The 21,137-nt window shown below is 48.3% G+C and overlaps 1 protein-coding gene across 2 annotated transcripts in view; it reads left to right on the top strand.

Moving 5' to 3' along the window:
- Positions 1-21,137, top strand: part of CCDC50 (coiled-coil domain containing 50) — a 42,358-nt gene that overhangs the window by 4,642 nt on the left and 16,579 nt on the right. For both annotated transcript variants that reach the window (XM_083847779.1, XM_083847780.1), the window contains exons 2-5: positions 11,315-11,377; positions 12,676-12,805; positions 17,007-17,097; positions 20,077-20,194. In XM_083847779.1, the coding sequence (XP_083703905.1) occupies positions 11,315-11,377; positions 12,676-12,805; positions 17,007-17,097; positions 20,077-20,194 (402 nt within the window). The remainder of the gene's footprint in view (positions 1-11,314; positions 11,378-12,675; positions 12,806-17,006; positions 17,098-20,076; positions 20,195-21,137) is intronic.

Genomic DNA, 21,137 nt, shown 5'->3' with positions numbered 1-21,137 from the left:
GTTCATATTTCCCTTTTAAAAACAGAAATTGGGCCCTTTGCACCATTTCTGTCTTAGTATGTGAAAAGACACCGTGCTGCTTGTTAACACTATAAGTGCTATAAGGCCTTGGCGCAATATTGCAGGTGGGAGATCCTTTTAGCAGGGCTATCATGAGCCTCGCATTCAGCAGAGGAGGCCTGGTGCTCATAAAATCCACTCAGTCACCCTGGGCGCCCTGTATTTTAAGCTATCAGCACTTGTCAGAAGCATTACCATCCCTGGGGAGAAAGGTATGGGTGAAACCCTGCCCAGAACCGCTGCACAGCCCTTCTGCCTGTACCCGGGTGGTTTGTGTCAGGCTCTGGAAGCTGAACCGCTGATTATTTTAATTGCACGCTAGCCCACAGTGCCACCACCACGCTGCTCTGCCAGCCCCGTAAGAGTGGCTTGATCTCTTCGACTCAGGGCCGCGCTGGTGGGGTTTGGTCTGCGCGCTCCTTGCAGCCCTGCCTGCGGTGAGTGCTGTTCAGGACAGAAAGTCGAGGTGGGTTAGCAGGTGACTCACTCTTCTTCACTTCTCTTTTCAAAGGAGGTTTTTTAAAAAACTGCGTGCAGCGAAATGCTGAGGTCATGTGTGTGTATGTGCGTGGGTCTTACTTTCACCAGCCGTTCTGCCGAACCGAGTCAGCGGTCAAAGGAATGAGCTACAGAGGAAACTTATGTGGGCTAAATACGTGATGTTCAGTCAGTGGTGGCAGAGGAGAAATACCTGAAGGTACTGTGAAGCGAGCATACCCAGCTTTGGCCACTAACAACGAGAAAGGACAAGAGGCTGGAGTGTGCCGCAGCCCGAGATGTCCCTTGTAGAGGGACCATCACTGCTGACCCCTGGCTTGGAGGCAGCCTTCACCAGCTTGGGTGGAAAGCCTGTGCCCAAATGCGTGGGCACACGTCAGGGTGGCTTGGATGGAAAGCCTGGTGCACATCAGGATGGCTTTTGCTCTGCAGAGGTGTCTGAGCTTATCAGGTGCGCCTGCTGCGGGCGTGGAAACCTTACCTGGGGCATCCCTCTGTTCTGAAGCTGGTTTTATTCCGGGGTGCTGGTGTGGAAGTGGGGATTTAGGTCCTAAATTCATCAGTGTCTCCTGTAGCCTTCTCCAGCGGGGCTGGGGTGAAGCAGCAGAGGACAGCAAGGAGAGACCTGGGACTTTTCCAAGCCGCCAGGGTGTTGGCTGTTCTCGTGGCGCGCAGGGAGCGCCGCTATTCACAGGGCTCTGCTCTCCTGCAGGCCTTTCAGCCGGCGCCAGGTTTCCGAAGGAAGTTGGTGTTGGGAAGAGGCTGGGCTCCCCTGACGTGATTCGCAGTGCTTGAGGGGCTGGGTGCTTGGCTCGGGGTGCGTGGCCCTGCCCATGCTCCCCGCCACCCCGATCCTGCAAGGAGGAACAGGCAGCTCTGCCTCCAGACCGGCTGCCTTTTGCTCCAGGCTGTTGGCAGTGCCTAGAGTGTCAGATCTGGCTGCGCAACAGGTGAACCTATTAGGTCCTGATTTTAGTCTTTTTTTTCCCCCCCCCCTCCAAGCTGTGCGTATATGCTACCACTTTTTTTTTCCCCTCCAAGCTGTGTGTATGCAGTACCACCTAAAGGTGATTTAGTCCTCAAAAGGAAAAAAAAAAAAAAAAGCTTACTTCTGACTGTCTTGAAGCTTCTTTTGTGCTCTCAGAGCAGGCATGCGAGGGAATCAGGCTGTCAGCCCTACAAGTGCTTTGCAATGCACGTGAGCTGGACGCAGATGCCCAGATGCAGTTTGCTCCAGGTTTGTGGTGCAGGCTTCGCCTCCCTGCCCGTCTGCTCCAGAGGCTGGGGCCGTGTTCTCACCCTCCTATGCTGCTGTTTGTAATCATAGCTGCTGAGGGCAGGGTGCCAGCACAAGGCTCTGACAGGAAGGGGGACGTGTATTGTTAGTGCTGCAACTCTACTGACTTGTGACTCTTTTATAGAGGGATGCAGGAGTTTGACTGATCCGGGGCCAGCTTTGGTACTCTGTGTTCTCCAGAGCTGACTAATAAACGTGGAGAGCTTAAATGTGGGAAGTGTGTGTCAAGGGGGGGAGAGTACCCGAGAGGGGCTGGCAGAGCAAAAACTAAACAAGAAAAGGGTTTGGGGGGTGTTTTAAAAATGAAGCAGAGCATCCTTGACCTGTTAGATACAAGACGGCTATCCTCGCAGGGCAGAGAAGGCTCATCTGCAGCGCGGGCGGCAGGCGGGAGTGCTCCTTTCTAGGAAGAAGGAAGCTGATAGGAATCTGCAAGAACCAGAGCTGGTCGCAGCATCCCTTCAGACACCTTCAGCTTTGAATGCAGCAGTTGGCCAGGTTTCCAACAAGCCCGGGAGGCTGCCCTGAGGCCCATCCTGCTGGAGCTTCGCTTCTCTTGGTATCTGATCCAGATGAATGAAACCTGCGTGCTGATGCTGCAGTCCGCCCAGCTGCAGCTCTGTTTTAGCTACGGGCCTTGGAGCAGTCTCAGGTTTGGCTCCAGTCACCTGGGCATGGAAAAGAAAGTGGCATTTCTGCTTCTTGTTCCTCTAAATGACAGCAGGTCCTTCAGGGTGTAAAACCACAGTGAGGTTTCTAGAGGAACTAGAACTCTTCTTGGCACTTGGCGCCTTCACGTGGGCGTTAGCTTTTCAGAAGTTAGTCTTGTGCAGTGAGTATTGGAAGGGTATTGAGCAGTGCCTCTCTGAATCCCATCTTCCTTGTCTTTTCTGCATTATCTTTTAGGGTTAAGCTGGAAGAGAAGCCTGGGAAAGCTGGCAGTTTGAATTATCCTGGCTCCATCTCTGTGGCGCTGCTGTGTGAGCTTATTCACTACCACCTAAAATTGGGGGTTTTAAAATGAAGCACCCACAGTCCAGCGTGCTGTGGCTCCTGAAAGCCACCCCGAAGCACAGGGTGGAACTGCCAGCCCTCCGCAGAGCTGCTGCTGCGCTGAGCGAGGGATTTAGGCTTGCATGGAGCAGAGAACAGAAGTTTTGCCTGTCTGGGAAATTAGTGTGTCCTTCCAACAGTGTTGTGTAGTATGAAATTGCTGAAAATGCCGAAGTGAAAGCTACTTAACAAATCAAAGTAAAATACGGTAATCACTGTTGAGATGGATGCGGGGGAGAGGAGCGTATAGAGTGCAAATCCCTTGAGATGCGAACTCCATGCCTGAGCAGTTTTCTGAGTGGGTGGCTGTTCAGCGTTGTGCATGAGAGGAGACTGTTTTTCTTTTTCCTTCCCTTACACCGCTTTAAATGAGTGGTGTCGGGCTTAGAACTAAAACTGCCATGACATCCTGTTTGGGGAGGAGGGGAGAGAGAAGGGGGAAAAAAATCACACACACAAAAATCCTCCTGAGAAGAACAGCATCATATGATTTGTGGGACACCATTGAAGGCATGATTTACAGCTATAACAGTGTTTGTGGGGACATCCGTGTGAGCCAGGGATTTTGGTCGGGGCAGCAGTGCTTGTTTTGCTATGCCCTATGGTTGGGGGCAGTGGTGAGGGTTGGCTGATAGGAAAACTTCTGTCTTTCTGCTTTCTACTTTTAAGGTGCCAAAATACTGTTCAGCTTCTCCAATGTGCCTGCACTTGTGGAACAGGAGGCAGCAGCTGTAGCAGCAACTGGGGGGGATTTTTTTGACTCGGAGTACTTCAAATCTGGGACCTGGCTGGAAGGGCTGAGTTTTTGAAGCATGTGTCAGTAGTCCTGAAGGCTCAAAGTCATTATCAAGTACGTGTGCAAGCTTGAAGTGCTTCAGCTCAGTATTTTCTTCTGAAAATCAAGGATGTGGTCTTTAACATCCTTGACCTATGAGTTGTGTTTTAGGCTTGAGGGATAAAAAGAGTTGCCCTTATCTAGAAAGTTATCTAGAAAGACTGCAGGTGAAGCTACGTAGAATGGAGTTATCCAGTGGTGAAAAAGATGTCAGTTTTTTGTAATAAAGGCAGAACAATAGTTTGGGGTTTTTATCAAGTTCTGTGGTGGGGCATGGTCTAAGATGACCTTCTGAGGTCCCTTGTGGTGCTACTTTCTGCAGTCTTAGGTATCTCCAGCTTCCTGTTTATGCTGTGCAAGCTCATCACCTTCTGCTTTGGAGTGCTCAGCAGATGCTATCTCAGCTTGAGGACTGCTCTACAGCACAGTTCACAGGCGGGTTTAAAGGAGAGAGAGTGCCAAGGTAGTGGCCTCAGAGAGGGCATTTTGTGAAGGGAGGGCTGCTGATTTCCATTTCAAGGCAAGTTAAAAGATCGACTCACGTTCTGAAGGTTTGGTTCGAAAAATGTATGTGGTCTTCCTTTCAAAGCATTGATTGGGGAGGTGAAAGGTTACTGTTGGAGATAGGTGCAGGCAGAACACAAACCTCTCCTGCCCTTGACCACAAGGCATTATCTTTAGAGCAGAGAGGATAACCTCCTTCCCAAATCCCAAGCTGTTTTTAGCTTCCGTGCCAAGACTGCCAATAAAAACAAAACAAGAAACAACCTGTGGTTCTGTGGAGCTATTTCTTGCACTGCATATTTGCCCTTTTCAGAGTGAGGCAGAGACCTGTCGTTTGGCTCCCAGTGGGGCTGCCCAGCCTCCTCACGCTGCCTGGGTTGTGCACGCCGTGCTGAGGAGCAGAAATCCCTTCCCCAGGCTGCCCTGCCCGTCGCCCAGGGGCCAGCTTCTCCCTGTGGCGAGTCTGATTTCCTTGGCATCGTCTGCCCGTGCTGATGGAGGCCCTAGGAATGCCGTCTGTAACTCCAGCCCTGGCAGCCGAGACGTGTCCTGGCCTGCCCAGGCGCCACGTGGATTAGCACGAGCTCAGGGATCTCCTGGTGCCACGGGAGAGGCAGGAAGGAAACGAGAGGCTTCGCTCGCTGCTGGCCGGGGGCGAGCAGGCGATGGATGTCCTGACTCCACGTTTCCTCTGGAAACTGCCCCTGGTTAGCCCCTCGCCCCCAGCTGGTGCCAGCTTGGTCAGGCTAGCTGGGGTTCAAGGAAACGATCTGCAGGCCTTGGAGCCCTTGCCTATGCCAGACCGGGCCCTGCTGATAGGAGTCCCTGAGGTCCCAGCTTTTCTTTCTCATCTGCAGTTTTGGTTTTTTTAATAACTCAGCAGCTTCCCGAGATCACTGGCTTGAAACGGGCTGTGCTTGCTGCTCTCCACTTAATTGGTCAGCTCTGCAGGCCTTAAAAAGTGGTTTTAGCGGCTGAAACTGTTTTTTCCTGTATCACTTTCCCCCCCCCCTTCCTCTTGTCCTTCGCTTCAGGATTCAAAAACTGCAGATGTTCTGAGCTAAGCATGACTCACGCCTTCTCATTTATTTTATGAATTATCCAGCGCGTGATGTCAGTGGGGAAAAGGTTGGGAGTGGAGGGGGTGGGAGCAAGAGATGGGTTTTTGAAGGCCCAAAAGGAAATGCTTGGAGCGTGTGTGTGGGCCCTGGGGCGCTGTCAGAAGGGCAGCACACACCGAGGCGGCCCTCGGGCCCTTCAGCTGGTGGCAGAGCGTGCTCTGGGACTTCAGGGACAGGTGGGCTGCGTCTTGAGGAGCTTGTGGGGTCTGACCCCTTCCAGAGGCAGTGCACACTCATGCTGCCCTTTCCTGGACCTTACCTCTGTCACGTACCTCCGTGATACCACCACCATCGAAGGCTCCTTCGCTCCTCTGGTTCGTTCACCTCGCTCCCCTTGAAGCAGTGCAGGGCCGTGAGGAAGGGAACACCGGGAGGAAGCTAGCGAGGCAGATGGCAGAATATAAAAAGGAAAAGGTTCTTTTGTGAAATTTTGTCAGGTTGTTGTACCTAAGGGAGGACTTGCAGACGTGCGCACAAGAGCCTCATGCTTCAGCGATGCTTAGAAAGGCGTCTTTTGGGGCTGGACACCTACCAGTGAAGAAGGCCTGTGCACGGAGCTCGCAGAGAGGCCCTTTGGGTCCCTGCAGCGAGTGAGCTCGCTCGTGGGTGCCGCTGCTGCGCAGGGTGATGCTTCCAGCCATACTTCTGCCCTCCTTCTCCTCTGCTGGCTCTTGTGGCTGCGAAAGCGGCTGGCATTCCTGGGCTGGCACCTCCTTCGTTCACAGCTGTGCCAGGAGAGCACAGCCCAGGCCCGCTCCCTGCTGCGGCAGGGCAGATTGGCTTAATCAGACTATGGCAAACCTGCTGTTAATGTTTCACACTTCGCCGGGCTTGCTGCTCAGAGCTGCTCTGATTGCACCCCTGCTGCTTGTTTGGCCGTCTGGTGGCTCGCAGCCAGGGCCCGGAGATGGGAAATCAAGTTAATTCGCAGCGGTGAACGTACGTTAATCTTACCTTTTCATTTCTTAGCCGTGCAATTAGGGAATAGGGGAAGAGATTTCTTTCCCCCGTGGCACAAAGCCTCTCGGAAAAGAGGAACTGTGGGTCTGTTGTCCTTGGGGCCGTCCTATTTCTCAGCACGAGCCCAGTGCAGGTAATACCTAGTAATGAGTATTGGGGCCAGGCTGAGGCTGGGCAGGGGGTGAGGATTTGTGTTGCTGAAGCTTTGTTTCAGACCACATCTGACCGGTCTGCATCTCCAGCTATTCTGAATTTCCCTCATTGCTGGATGCCTCCTCAAGGAAGGAGGGCTGGCTTTCTTGGCCTCACCTGCAGTTGCAATCGTGCTTGACTCAGTGCCATGAGCACCAGGTCCAGTCTTAAGGGAGTGCTCTGCACTTGCCATCACCCCAAAACTTGGTAGGGAGTTCCAGGTGTCCCGTCTCTTGCCACATGGCTGGCTGACAGTGCTCCATTGTGTTCGTAATGGGATGTTCTCATCTTCCTTTGCACATTGTTCTTAGGCTGACGGGACTTGGAATAATGTGCTCAAATGAGTTAGAGGCAGCCAGTACAGCCAAGTTTCTGGTGGTGACGAAAGGTCTCCTCGTGCCTTCTGCCCTGCCAGCAGCTTCAGCAGCACAAAGCGAGGGCTGTGTGCTCCAGTTGCCCGTTTTTGGGTTTAGAAGAGCAGCTTAACATGGTGTCAACATGGCCAAGCGGCTGCTTCAGCAATGTGCAAATGATTCCACACGTGTGAGCAAACCCAAGGGCTGCTGCTGCCATGCGAGCTTGCTCTGCTTGCTTTCCTTTGGAAGCTGGGGGCAATGTGGAGCCCGCACACCTGGGGGCCTCCTGCTTTCCAGTGCTGTGTGCCTTTGCTCCGCAATGTGCACAGTGGGAAAAGCCATCCGGTGTCCCTCCTCTCTACTGGATCTTGGTGGGATAATCATCATGGCTTTAAGGCACAGCCCCTGTACTCACACCTAGGCCCTGCTGGCTCGGTGGCACGTCCCAGGGCACTGTCCCTTCTCACTTCAGCCCCGTGCAAAGAGGCAGGGTGAGGTGGTGGCCAAGCACAGCCTGGAGCCTGGGTGCTGTGTGGCTGCGTTAGGAGTGGCTGCAGAGCTGAGCCAGGCAGCTCTGGGCATGTGCTGGGAAGTGCACGTGGTGGTGCCCTGGGCCCTGCGTGCCCTCCTGCCCCGTGGTGCTGAGCTGTGGGTGGCATAGACCCGTCCTGGAGAGCCAGGAGAGCCCAGAGGGAGCCTTGGGCCCTGCTTTATGTCTCATGCATCCAGCAGCTTTCAGCTGTGGCCTGTGGGAAGCGAGGACCAGAGGGCTGTGTGGTTTTGATTTTGGAGATTTGTAAACTTCTTCCAGGAGATTTCTGGAGGAGCAGCTAGAAGCAGGCCCATCTAAACAATACAACAGTGTATGCACTTGGCCTTCTTGTTTAATTGGTCCATGCTTGCTTTAGAAAGTTCTTAGTGAGCCATCATTCAGAAAAAGGTTAAAAGTCCCTGCTGTCTTGTAGGAATGAGACTTTCGCGGGGTTGGTGCAAGGCTGTCAACAAAAGAGCCGTGTTGTTTTACCAGGCCCTCTGCTTTCTCACCTGCACACCAAGCATGTTTCCATCGCTGTGTTTTTCCCCAAACAAATAGAAGAGTGTAGCTGGGTGTGAGCAGAACAGGAAAAAAAAAATCTGAAGTCTTCTTCCATATATGCGCCTCTCTGGGGAGGGGAGGATGGAGCAGAGATCTGCCAGCACCCTCAGCATCATGACTGACGAAGGCAAAGCTCTCCAGTGCGATGGGGAGCAGAGCAGTGAACGGGCCTGTGCAGAAAGGAGTTGGGAAGGGCTGGAATGCGGTTTCACAATCTTTGCAGCAGTCTTTAAGTATGTGGCTCTGAAATGTTTGTCCTTGCTCCTGTGCTCCCTCCTCTTGCTCGTACAGCTGTTCATGCAGCTGTGCGATGAACTCGCTCACAGACCTTTTGCAGTTAAAAATAGCACTTCCCTCTTTTTTTTTTTTTGGTGGTGGTGCTGTACTGAGATGCCTTTGCTTAGCCCTAACCTGATGGCGGGGCTGAAGCCTCTGAGTCAGAGGTGCCCTTCCAGCAGGCTGGACGATACTTGTGTAAATGGAAGATGATTTTTTGTGATCATTTTGTGAAGCTGCAGTAGTATTAGAGACCACAGAGATAAAGTCTCTTTGCACAAGATCTGTCCCCATGCCTTATCCCATAAAAATGAGTCCATGAACCCTGGGTACGCTGGGTATGTTACCTGTGAATGGCTTTGCTGCCTGAAACCCAGCTGTGTTTTCTACCAGTTCTGCGGCTAAGGAAGCATGTCTTTATACAGAAAGGCCAATTGCAAGTGTTTCGGTGCTGCTCAGTATTTAGTATCCTCTTTCCTTTTTTAAAAGAAGTTGCAATAAAAAGAAGGCAATGACAAAACCTTAATTGCACCATCCAGAATTATACACGCTTAAATAGAGTCACTAGGGGATTGTATGACCACAGGCGTCCTCATCTCCGCCCTGCTGCCTGTTCTTTCCCCGAAGCACTGTTTCTGACCTGAAGCGAGGGCTGCCGGTTGGGTTGCTGCCTGACGTGGGAGCCTTACCTCCCTGGGGCTGTGGCTCGGGGGCACGCAGCTCCCTGCTCATTCCCTCGCCGTGGTTTCCACCCTTACCAGTGGTGGAAGCGTTGTCCGCTCAGGCTCTGAACGCTTTCACGAACAGGTTCCTCAGAAATCCCCCCTGTAGCTTTGGTACATCCTGGGGATTTTGTTTGTTTTCACTTTCTCTTTCAGGCTGTTACTTTGCCGAAGAGAAACCTCGGTCTTCCCCGGAGGCTTTACCTTTGGAGCCGGGCGGAAGCGGTTCATACATCTGCTCGCAGCTTCAAGAGCACGGTGCAGTTCTGCTTTGTGCCGTACACCTCAAACGGGAGACATTCCTCTCCTGGGCACTGTTAAGCAGCTTAGCTTGTTGCATCCAGGAAGAACAGGTGTCAGACCTCTCTGTTCTCAGTTTTTCGGTGCCCCTGCCTTAAGCTCCCGTTGAAGCGAATGGGAGCTCCGCGTTTGCAGGTGTGCTCATCCACACAGCCTCAGCTGCGTTTCACCCCAACAGCTCCCCTAAATTGTAGGCCAAAAATAAAATGTTTTCTATGGAACTCATTTTATTTTGTCTGAAGTCTATTAATTAACTCAGAAACTGCTCTTGCGCTAAAAATGACTCAATAGCCCTTGGCCTAAGCATGCCCAGCAGGCTGACGTGGCTCTGGGGTTGGGGGCTATTCAGCAGACCCCGATGTGTTGAGCTCAACCAGGCTGAGTTGTGTGTGATGGAGGGAAGAAGGAGGGTTTACATGGGTTTTGAGTACTTATTCATGTAGTCTATGGAAAAAAGAAACTTTTTCTTAGTTCTCAGAATAGGAGTAGAGATCAGACTACTCACATTTCAGAACCTGCAGGTCGGTGAAACAGTTTTGGACTGCAGCCAGCCAGTCCTGTCTTGAGGCTGGAGAGAGAACATTTTCCTTTTCCGCTTCCAAGTTGGGCCTATCTACTAAAAAGTTAGGTTCCTGTCATTCTTTTGGTCTCGAAGTCTCATGGTTGCTGAGTGGGCCTTAGATTTGTGATTTGTTTTTTCTGCAGTTGCCTTACCCAAACTCTTTTGCTGGGGGAGAGCAGTCCTGGGACCTGTGGCAAAGCGCTGGGAAAGCTGGTGGTGCTCCTTGGTACAGTCTCAGAGCATGGAGGGGTAACGATGCCAGGCGAGGCGCCTCCTTGGAACGTGGGTTGTGCCAAATGCACCCGATTTCAGGCTGCAGGATTTAGCCAGGATGAGTTCTTGCTACAGCATCGTCTTATGTTCAAGCCACTGAAGTCTCTGTTATTTAACTTTCTATATTAGATATTTGTGTGCGGTGTTTGTGTGCGTTACCGGTGACTACACGTCGGCTGAGATCAGGGGTGTTTCTAGCATGATTGCACAGCAATCAGTGCTACTTCCAGTGCCATTTGGCACTTTCATCCTCGGTCAGAGTAAATACGAGGTTGTTGTTAGGAATTTGTGACGACTCAAAAGCCGGGGAGGCGTGTACCAGAGGTGGGGTATGTTTGCATAGCTGTCTGTATCGCTAACTTGGCTCGCTTCAGGCACGCTGTGCTCTAGAAGAGGCACGTGAGGAGGACGTAGCTGGGCATGAGGAATGCAGGTTCAAAGTCTGCATGATGAAGAGCAGAGGCTCTGGAAAGGCTGCAGGGGATGAGCAGCCCAACAGCGGGTGTTTCCAGTGCTGCACGGAGCACAAAAGGGACCTGTGGTCCCTGAGCACTGACCTGCTTCTGGTTTGAGCAGGGGAGTGTGTGCTCGCGGGAGCAACGTGGGGGCTCTCGGTACATGCCTGCCATCTGCGCTTAAAGCTGATGGAGCTTATAGGAGACGACTGTAAAGTGATTCTCGAGCCAGCCGAAATGCCTTGCAGGGAGAGCCGTGGAGCACAGTCTGCTCTGCTCCTCGGGGGTGGCAGTGTGCACGTGCCTTCAGGCAGGGAAAATTGTAGGCTCCAGCTCTAACCTGGCAAAGGAAGCCATAGGAAGCACCAATGCTGGAGCTTGGGTTTAGCTGAAAGCACTCAGTGTGGGTGCTGGTGTAAATGCAGGTGGCTGAGTGGTGTGCAGGGCTTTGTACATGTGGTCTGGTACAGTGGTGGTACGGGGCACTTCTGGGCTTAAGCTAAAGCTGAGGTGGGGGGGAAAGTGGAGACTCGTAGTGCACGTAGTGGCAAAAAAGTAAGGGTGTGGAAAAATAGCTGCAAGTGCAGGAGTGTGAAAAAAATCAGGTGCAGACCTCAGCTGGTGGGCGGTAAGTGTGTCTATAATCTGTTTATGTATGCTTTCCTGACCCTCGTGTCTGTCTTGATGGTTTTGGTGTACTTGTTTTTCCTTCACCTCCTGATCCTAATTCTTTTGGCTTTGTTTCCCTGTACAGTATGTCGAGACTTCGCTGTTCTGGAAGATCATACCTTGGCCCATAACTTGCAGGAACAAGAGAGTAAGTAACAATGCTTGGAACAAACTGAAGGAAATTTGTCCCAGCAGATAGTTGGTTTTGTTGGTTTTGCTTAGAACAATCCTCCCTGCTTTTATTTGTTATTCTTTCTAATGGAGTATGGAATATCATTATTACTGTATTTGCTGTATTATAACACCACTACGTGCTCTCCCCCAGCTTACATTGCACCCTAGAGATATTAGAAAATTGAATACATGAAATGCAACTCTCCTTTAAAGTTGAGTTTGTTTATGCTGTTTATAATAAGATTGTATGTGGGAGTGCACTTGAAGTTTCGCTGCTGTGCAAGGTTTTTAGAAATGACTAGCAATTTTGGAAACTTCAGATTTTATAGGCTGACGTGAGGTGCAGCCAGAAGAAACCTCTTCATTTACTTCTTTCAGAATTGCTAGTGCCTGCCTTCAGAAAGGAGGCTTCCTTTAAGGTCTTTTTGAGGTAGGGCAGCTGAATGCTACAAGGGTTTAAAAAAAAAAGGGTTGGGGGTGGGGTGGGGAGGAGAGTATGGCCAGGGACTTCAGAGTGCCTGGTGATTTTTACATGGGTTATGTTTGCATTACAGTTTGAGGTGTGGTGGCCTCTCTAATCTGTTTTGCAGCGTGCCAGCCCCATTGGTGTGTATGGTACGAGGTGCTAATGCTGTTCCAGCCGCTCCTGGGGCGTGCAGGTTGCACTGAAGTGCCCATGCTGCTGGAACCTGAGAGCACTGAGCTAAAGCTGGCTCTCAGCTGCAGCTCTTGTAGCCATCTTTTCTTGCAGGCAGTATCCATGTATGGTAAAGGACTCAATGTAGTATTCAGTTGCTCTGTTGCTAAATATAAAGGTAGTGAGGTTCTGGAACCTATTATATAAAGAGGGAGAGGAGTTCCTGTCTCTGGAGGTTCTTGAGAAGAAATTAGGGAAGCATCCATCAGAAGTGGTTTAGGTTCAGCTCATCCTCACTGTGTTCTAGTGGTCTCTTCCAGACCACTTTATTAATCAAGGATAATTTCCTGTGACCGGAAAATGAAGTTCAAAGCCTAAAGAGAATTCCCTCTAAATCTGTATGCAATTAATATATGCAGATCTTGTTTTGGTAACAGGCACATATATGCAGCCCCCTCAGAGTTGAAATGAGGCAGTCTCAAGTACCTACCCCAGCTGTAGAGATATTACATGATGTTACCCTATGGAAAACTCCTCCTTTCTAGCCTGGAATATCCCTCTCACTTGTTTCATCTTGTTGACACCGTGAAGTTCTTCAGGCTGATTTCGGGGTTCTTGTCTATGTTTATTTCTAGTTGAGCATCACTTGGCGACAAACATTCAACGTAATCGTCTGGTGCAGCATGACTTGCAGGTGGCCAAGCAACTGCAAGAGGAGGAGGATCTGAAAGCACGTGCTCAAATCCAGAAGCGCCAAAAAGACCTGTGAGTTGGGGATGGAGCTGTTTAAGCGTTCATCCCATTTGATCAGAGAACTGAAAGTAGTTGCTTTGTTTCAAGCTGATTGCTGGTATGTGGGGTCCAGGTTGATGAGTCTTTTGCCTTTGAATTATCTGTTGCTGTGAAAGCATTGATACTGGGCTCCGGCACAGAGTAGCGAGGACAGGAGTTGACACTAGTGCTTTTCTTTTCTTTTTTCTCTCACTTGAGCTCTTGCAATGTGTGAGAAGTTATAAAGTGGCTGTGTGACAGGGCTTTGTCAGATCACAATGACGAGAGACAGCAGCTTGCTTTCTGATGGGCCTCCCTGCAAAATCAGGGTCTGCAAGGCAGGATGCATTTCCCAGCTGCTGCGCCACATCCCGGCTTGTGCCTTGCTCTGTGATGCCACCCATCAGATGCAGTTGGTGGTAGATCACAAGCCCTGGGTGGTTCATCTGGCAGTGATGGTGATGGAGTAGAAGAGCTCTGTATTGCAGATGTGTGTGGTGCAGGACTGGCTTCAAAGGAGCTGCTCATAAAAGATTTGAAAGGCTGGGACGTGACAAATCAGCCCGTTTTCAATGTTACAAGCACACGCAGAAGGTATGTGTGCATCTCTGAAGTTTGTGCTTTATTTCAATAGCTTTATCTTCATTAGCGATTAGAGATGTGAGCGTGTAAGTGACAACGTAAAAATTAGCTTTGTGTGACCGAGATGATTCCTTTTTGATACTTGCTGGGAACTGCAAACCATTTTATTGTTGGAGGACTTTGCAAAATGAGATTTGCTAACTTTGTGAGCCAAGTTACAGGCAGAACTGCTGATGCAAAATGTTATGTCAGCAGAAGTCCCGCTCCTGAAAGCATGAGCTTTTCTGCAAGAACAGTGCTTTAAAAAAAATAAATAAAGGGGAGAGGGGGGCAGAGGCAGGTTGGAAGCATCCTTTTGTAACTGGATCTGTTTCTTCCTCACTTCTCTGTACATTCCCACTGTCTTTTCCTTGTGTAAGATCAGTGTGGTCTGACACCAAAATGATTCTCACTGTTCTTGTGTTCTGTAGGACAATCTGACGCTGCAAGGTGATTGAGGAAAGATGAGGCAGAACTGGGTGGTCCCTTTAGAAACAGGGAGCATAAAAAAGCTCTTTAAACTTAAGAGCTTTTTTCTTTGTCTTTCAAATCCTAGATTCTCTTAGGAAAAAAAACGTGAAGATAAACAAGAATAGAAATAACTTTTTTCTCTTTAAGAATTCAGGGAAGCATCAAACCTTTTTTTCATGCTTCTTTAAAAGCATCTCTCACATCTAGCTGAGCAGCCTGCATGCTGCCAAGTGTAGTAGCAAGGTTGCTAAAATAACTGCCTGAAACACCGTGAAAATACGCTTTCCTTGTTTTGTTCCCGGTGCCATAATGATTCTGTTACACTAATGTGAACGGTTCCTTTGAACAGTTCCCTTAAACCCTTTTATTTTGTCTCATCTGGCAACAATTACTTGCTACAGCCAGTGTGAATGGGAGCTTTCTAATCAGTGACATTTTTAATTCTTTTTCTAAGCTGATGTAGGGTTTCCTTGACACTAACATCTCTGGCTGCCCAGGAATGAAGGACACATCGATGCGATGTTCAGAGCTGATGATGTTTATACTTCTCTGGCTGATTCCTGGGGACTGATGGGCGCTTGAATACACACCAAAGAAACTAGAGGACAAGAAGAGCTGCCAAAGCTCTTTAACCTTGTGCTTATGTTCAAGTCAAGTTGAAAGACGTGCCTATGTTCAATAACTAATCAAGTCTTAGTATTTAATTACCACTGATCAACAAAAAACAAAATGCAGTCCTCTGTTCAGTGTTTCGAAAGAACTTGATATGGAGTATTCCAAGATGCATGTCATCAGAAACAGAAAACATTTCTGCTTGTGCATTACTCCTGGTGTTCTTTGCTGTGAATGGAGGGGCAGTGACCTTACTGCCTTGCCTCTGGAAGACAGATAGCTATTTGTCTCCTGTTTGTCTGCAGCAAGATGGATTTTTAAGAATGTAGCAAGTCAGTCGGTGCTGGTGAACTAAGCACGTTAGCTCTGTTCACAGCTTCCCCGGGGAATTAGAGACTTGCATCATGTTGTTGTCTGACCTTTCTGTTTTCCACTTGGATTCACGTCCTCTGAGACTGGAGTCATGACAGATCTAATGTTTTAGGCACGTTGTGAATCCTGGGGATCGTATTATCGTGTTCAGCTGTTTGTTTTGCTTGGGACTGGTTCCCTGCTGGTACCAGGTTCGACAAGGTTCCACTTTTATAAGGCAGGTTCCAGAACTAGATTTGCAGACATGTGAGCTTGTGTGCTTCTGAAAGGGTCTCAGCCTGGAGTCAAGTAAAAAGCACAAACATACACACTCACAAAATAACAGTTTTTCTAATGAAATTGAAAGAAACTGTCTGAAATTGCTTGCCTATAACTGATAACTACAGCCCTACAAACACTGAAATTCATGAGTTTCTTCCAGGCTGTCTCTAAGCTGGGTCAACTTATAGATATTCATAAATGTTCACAAGTGTGGTCTGGGAAAGGGAAGGAATTGTCCTATTGTGACACAGATTTGGGGCTCTCATGTGTTTGAGGAAGGGGGTATAAATAACATGCAGTGCTCAATTGTAGGTCTGCTTCTAAAGAGCAGTTGACAGAAATAAAGAAACTTCTTTTTCCCTCCTTCTGCTTCATGTTCCTTTTCTTTCTGTAGGACAAATTTAGATGTTTCTTGATGGCATTTCTTTTCTAACCATTCTTCTTGCAGTGTCCTTCCCCACCGTGAGCCACCTACCCACTCCTTCCACTTGGGTTGTTCTTCATTTCCCATAAAAGAAGCCTGTGTCGTGCCACTAATTGCTCCAGCAATGCCGCTTCTCTGTTCTGCTGCTGAAAGTGCTTGTCTAAGCTCACTTTTTTAATTTCATCAGCTCTTGTCCTAGACTTCTTTCCAGTCCTTTGCCTCCAAGTTTGCCAGGTCATTTATGCCCTGGTCTTTGCTCAAGGCCAGAACAAGTGCTTCAGCCCATAGCGCTCCTGTGTAACTTCGATATAGTTGAACCTGCTTCTCTTGCAATATTTGCTTGACTTCATAAAACGCTCTCAGTAGTCCTCCCATCACCTATCTGATCACTGCCACCATGTTCTTCAAGATTTTGTCTTCTAATAAAGCAATCTCTGCCTGTTGTTATTCCCATTTTCATCTCCTTCTATGCTTTACCTTTCAGCAGTCTTGATTGCAGAGATATCTGAGATTGATATGACCTGTTCAGAGCAAATCTTTGGCTTAATTTCAACAGTGCTGAAGGAGAAGGATCTTAATCTTTCTTCTCAAATCCCCCAGCACTTTTCTGGATTAGCTTTAAGAACACCCTGGCCATCGTTCCAGCCTGTTTGCTGGGCATCAGAGCATGCAGCTGAATATTGAACAATTCTTGCAGATGCTTTCTGTATGACACTCCAGAAATATGTTCTTCCTGGTCTATCCACACAGATGAAACTCTGATTTCATGTCTCAATTACTCTGTTACGTTTCTCTGTCCCTGGTTAATGCAATCTTGTGCTACACCTGCATCCGCAGTGGTGCTGTGACGATTGCCTCCCACCCCTTGTTTTGATGCATATTGCTCTTTTGCCTCTTGACACTGCCTCTGCTCTTGTATCTCGTCCCACCTCGGTGGCATTTCTCATTCATTACTGAACTGCCACCTCCAGCCTCCGCTTGGCCTACATACTGCATTTGGTATAAGCATTTCTGCACTTTCTCTTTCTTGGCTTTCACATCAAAAACACTTCCTAGAAATATCTGTGTTAACCTTACCCTGAAACCCCTCCTTATGCACCACAAATACTCCGCAGCAGTATTAGACTGCTGTTTGCAAAGATGAGTGTGCACTGCCTTGGCCTGCTTTGTCTTACTGTTCCTATCTCCTTTCTTAGCATCTTGCCTATGAATCTGTTTTTTCTTGCTTTTACTTTGATTGTGAGTGTCTTGGGACCTATTTTCTAAATTTGTCCAGCATAAGTAGAGGGAGACTTCGTTCCTGGCGAGGATTCATTTATTCTGCACTATTGCTAAGTAGTAAATCGGATGGCTTCTTTCAGCTTTTATCTCTCTTTCCAGGCTGACTGATGTCTGACTTTAGCTACTTATAATCCTTGTTTCCTTCTATTTTAGAGAACGACAGGACTCTGAGATCGCTCAGGAAATCCAAGTGAAGCTGGTATTTGAAGCCGAGCAGCGACGCAGACAGGAGGAAAAAGATGAGGTAACCTTTAAAGCTGCAAAGGTGACAGGGCTATTCGTGGCAGTTATTTTGGGACAGGCATTTCTCAGTCAGTAGCCACAGGAGCTGGCTTGCATGGTGTTAGTCCTGGTCCTCACAGATCTACACTTGCACAGAGCTTTCAGGCAGCCCTGTTATGGGGATAAGATACAGCCATGGTTTTCATGATCAAGGGTTGTTGATGGCAGTTGCCTTGCTAACAAAGAAGGCGAGTAGTAGTAGGTATTGTTGAAGCGTTCATTGCTGTGGTGTTGGGAAGTAGTTGTTTATACAGTCTGAGATATTCCTTCTCAAATGCAAGAAGACAGGTACTACTTCTGTAAGAATCCTGGGTCAGAATTGCTTTGGTGTTTGGTGAAAAGACTTGAGTAGGATCTTTAGCCCAGCTGTCTATTTCTGGCTTCTCCCTTACCTTTCTTCATCTTCAGATTAATTTTTACAGCCTGAACACCCTGTTGCAGTTAATTGCTAGCAGATTCTTTTTGTGATCACAGAATATTACCCTGCTGCTCTTGACTGAGTGTGGTCAGTGTGGTCTGTCCATGGCCTTCAAAGGATTTTGCTTGTTGATCACTTCATTGTGTACCAGATTGGGGTTTTGGGAGACACATTCTAGTCCTATCTGTGACTGTTTGAGCCTGGAGTGTGGCCCTGTATTTGATTACAGATAGGTCCCCAAGAAGTCTAGGTAGTCTCATGATGCTGAAGAGGCATCTAGTGACATTTCGTCTATAGGAAGAACTTGAACGCAAGGCTGTTTCTTGGAAGAACCTGAAATAAGAATTAGTCTGTAAGTGACAGATGCATAAGTTTGCTTGTTCAAGACCTCATTTTATTCTTGTACCATTATGTCCGAACAAGTACTGAAAGGCTGGCCAGGAGGTCTTCAGAGGTTCTTGTGGTAATGCTAGTAGGAGGAACACTGGCTAAAGGATTTGTAAATGTAACCATCTATGTTATTTTTCTGGGGAAAGCAAAGGGGATGCAATACTGCTCGTGCTGGCTCTGGTATTGCAATCACACAGCTTTAAGCAGAGAGCTTTTGGGATGTCAGCAATCTGACAGCAGGTCCCTGCAACCTGTCAAACCAGCATGGTGATCCTCTTTTGATGTCAGGAGCAATCTTCAAATGAATATGTCTCGATGATGAGGAGAAGCCATAAATATTCTTTCTCTTCCCGCTGGTAAGTGGGAAGTTTTGAAGTGTGGCTGAAACACACGTGTGCTGGGTTAGGCTGCAGCTGAGTACCAAGGTGCAGCAGTGCTGCCTGTCACTGCCTTTACAGCGGGACTTCTGGAGAGCTGGAGTTGATCCTGCTGTCCTTCCAGGACCCTCACCAGTGTTATTTCTTCTGAGGGGGCTCCTGTACTGATGCAGGGCCTGAGCAATGTGAGTGGGGCTGTGCAGTGCCCAAGGGTTTGTCAGGTAGCAGAGCAGGGACCCCATCAGAGCAGCTCCTGTGACCCTCAACATGGCATCAGTACACACACCCTGCAGGACGTGCTGAATTGTACTGATGCTGGATGTGTGCCGAATTCATCGTGTATTTGTCACACGCGAGCGTGTGGTATTTGTCCAGCGTATGCGGTAACTGATACCAGGAGTGGCCAGCAGTGCTATGCCACCACTGGGCAGCGTTCGGGCAGATCCAGCCAGATGTGCAGGGCTTTTAAATAAAGTGCTCAGTCTACCTGGTTACAGGTTCAGTTTGTCAGAAATGGCTTATGCGGATTTGCAAGTCCTGAACTGTCTCAATCCTGGAGATAATGTGCTTAAGCCCATGTATTTATAGACTTGCTCTACTTGGTAGAGTTTAACCGTGCCGAGGGAAGGAAATTTTTTGGTAAAGAGCCTGTGGTGTCCCAAGGTCCTTGACAAAGCTGTTTACTGTACAAATCTGATCTGAATCCTGAAATAATAGCTTGTATTTGAACACCCATCTACTGTCCTCCAGTGCTGGCTTTGTTTTTGGAAGTTTTTTCTGACTTTGTATTTCACTGATGCCTCTCCTGCCTGCAGCGTATGTTCTCCATGAACAGCTCTGTAAAGGCCCTGAGGCCTAGGGAGGCTTAAATGAATACTGGCCTAGGGTGAGCTTGACCTGCTGGTAGAATCTTCCAGCTTCTCTTCTTAGCTTCAGATTGGCTCCTCTGACTCGCAAGCTTCTGGGCCCCAAGCGAGCAAGCCCCCAGAGAGCTGTTTACTATTGCTAGGCCTTGTTGAACTATTAGTCATCCTGAAAGAAAATCAATTAAGAAAATGGAGTGCTGTTCTCTTTGATGGCATGTCTACCAAAACCGTGACAGGAGATAAACGGCCTACAGTTCCCACAGCACTCCTGTGGTGTCTGTAGCTCCTCTCTTCCTAACGTCCCATTCGATTTTTCTTTTCGTTCAGCCTCTGTCAAAGTGATGCATCTCCCTACTTGGCATCCAACAGTCCCTGTAAATTACACCTGGTTTGAAGTGAGTTCACAGGCTGGTTTAGGAAGTCCTTTCAGTCAGAAGTGCCTTCAGCTAGAGAGAGTCTTTGCCTGGGTATTTTTCCTTGGCTGGTGGAGTTGAGGAGGGAGGTCCAGCACACCGCTTGTGTGAGCGTGTTGTGCTCTTATCTAACAACCAAAATGCTGCTGGAAGCCTGAGTTTGCCCAAGAAATTCCTCCTGTCCCTCTTCGGTCATTAGGGCTTTGCAGGCTTGGATGCAGATAGATGAGGAACCTGCAAGTTCTTTGTAAGTTCAGTGGTGGGCCTGGAGGAGGTTGTGTGCTGATTGCTGAGATAGCCGTTTATGTCAGCCACGAAGGTGGAAGCCCTTCTAGCACATGGTTTGAATTCAAGAGTAATCTTGTCACTTACGTGTCTGAAAAACAAAACTGAGGATTTTTATAGTTGTATTTTAATAAAAGCATCTGAAGATGTTTTTTAGGGGAAGGTAATGACTCTTTTCTTCAATCTCCGTAGGACATTGCCCGTCTCCTACAACAGAAAGAACTGCAGGAAGAAAAAAAGCGCAAGAAGCACTACCCAGGATCCCAGGGACACGAAGTGTATGAAGATAGCTATTATTCAGAAAATGGAGGTAAGTTCTTCCTTCATAAAGTGTCAAGATCGTGGTATTATAGGTGAACCTGGTGATCTAGCAACTTAGTTAGGGAGATTTCCATTACTTGCATTCAGTACTGTAGCATTCCATAAATTTCCAAAGCCAGGATCTAACTTCATTCTAGAGTCAGGAACTACTTGTGGGAAAATACAGCAGCTGAGGGTACTGGTAAGTCACAGTTATTTCTACGTAATGCTGCAAGTGCGTAGGGGAGAAATGCAGACACAACTCCGCACTTGGAACTGTTTCTCTTTGAATGTGTGTGCTCATCTGTGATGCTGACACTGGTACGTGCATTAAGGAATAAATGCTGGTTCATGGAACAACCTTTCAAAAATAACCTCTTGCAGGTATGTATCCAATCCCTAAAATTAGCACAACTTCTTTGAATGACTTACTGAATAACAAGGTCATATCCACAGAATGTCTTTGCTGCAGTTATCCTCTGGGACTGTATTTCGTGAAGAAGATATGACCCACAGCACTGCACTGCTTTCTTTTCGGCATCTTTTACGATCAGATACAGACTTTCTTTAAATTGGGAGCAGAGAATCGGGGTGTGTTTAATTATGGAGTAATGTGGGGATTGCTTTGCTGTGCACTGGTGGTGGTTCTTGTGTTCTTGCTTCAAAATGTATGTGGTGGGGCAGAGACAGGCTGATTTTGATTAACAGATTGTGAAGATGAAGATCAAACCTCTTATTTCTCGCTTTAACATCCATACTACTGGCAATTTTAAATGTCTTTATTTGAACTCAGACATCAAGTATTTTAGTTCCAATTGGGAACAAGTTCAAGGAAGGCCAAGAAAATGCACAGCACAGAGTGCAAAACCGTAACTAGGTGGAAACTTCATGGCCCCAAGTTCTGGTATGTGTGCAGAGCTGGAAAAGACTTTGATCTGAGAGTTCTATGGCCA

Source organism: Anser anser (assembly GCF_964211835.1).
Source record: "Anser anser genome assembly, chromosome: 9".
Lineage (NCBI taxonomy): Eukaryota > Metazoa > Chordata > Aves > Anseriformes > Anatidae > Anser > Anser anser.
This window is presented reverse-complemented; position numbering and strand designations above follow the sequence as displayed.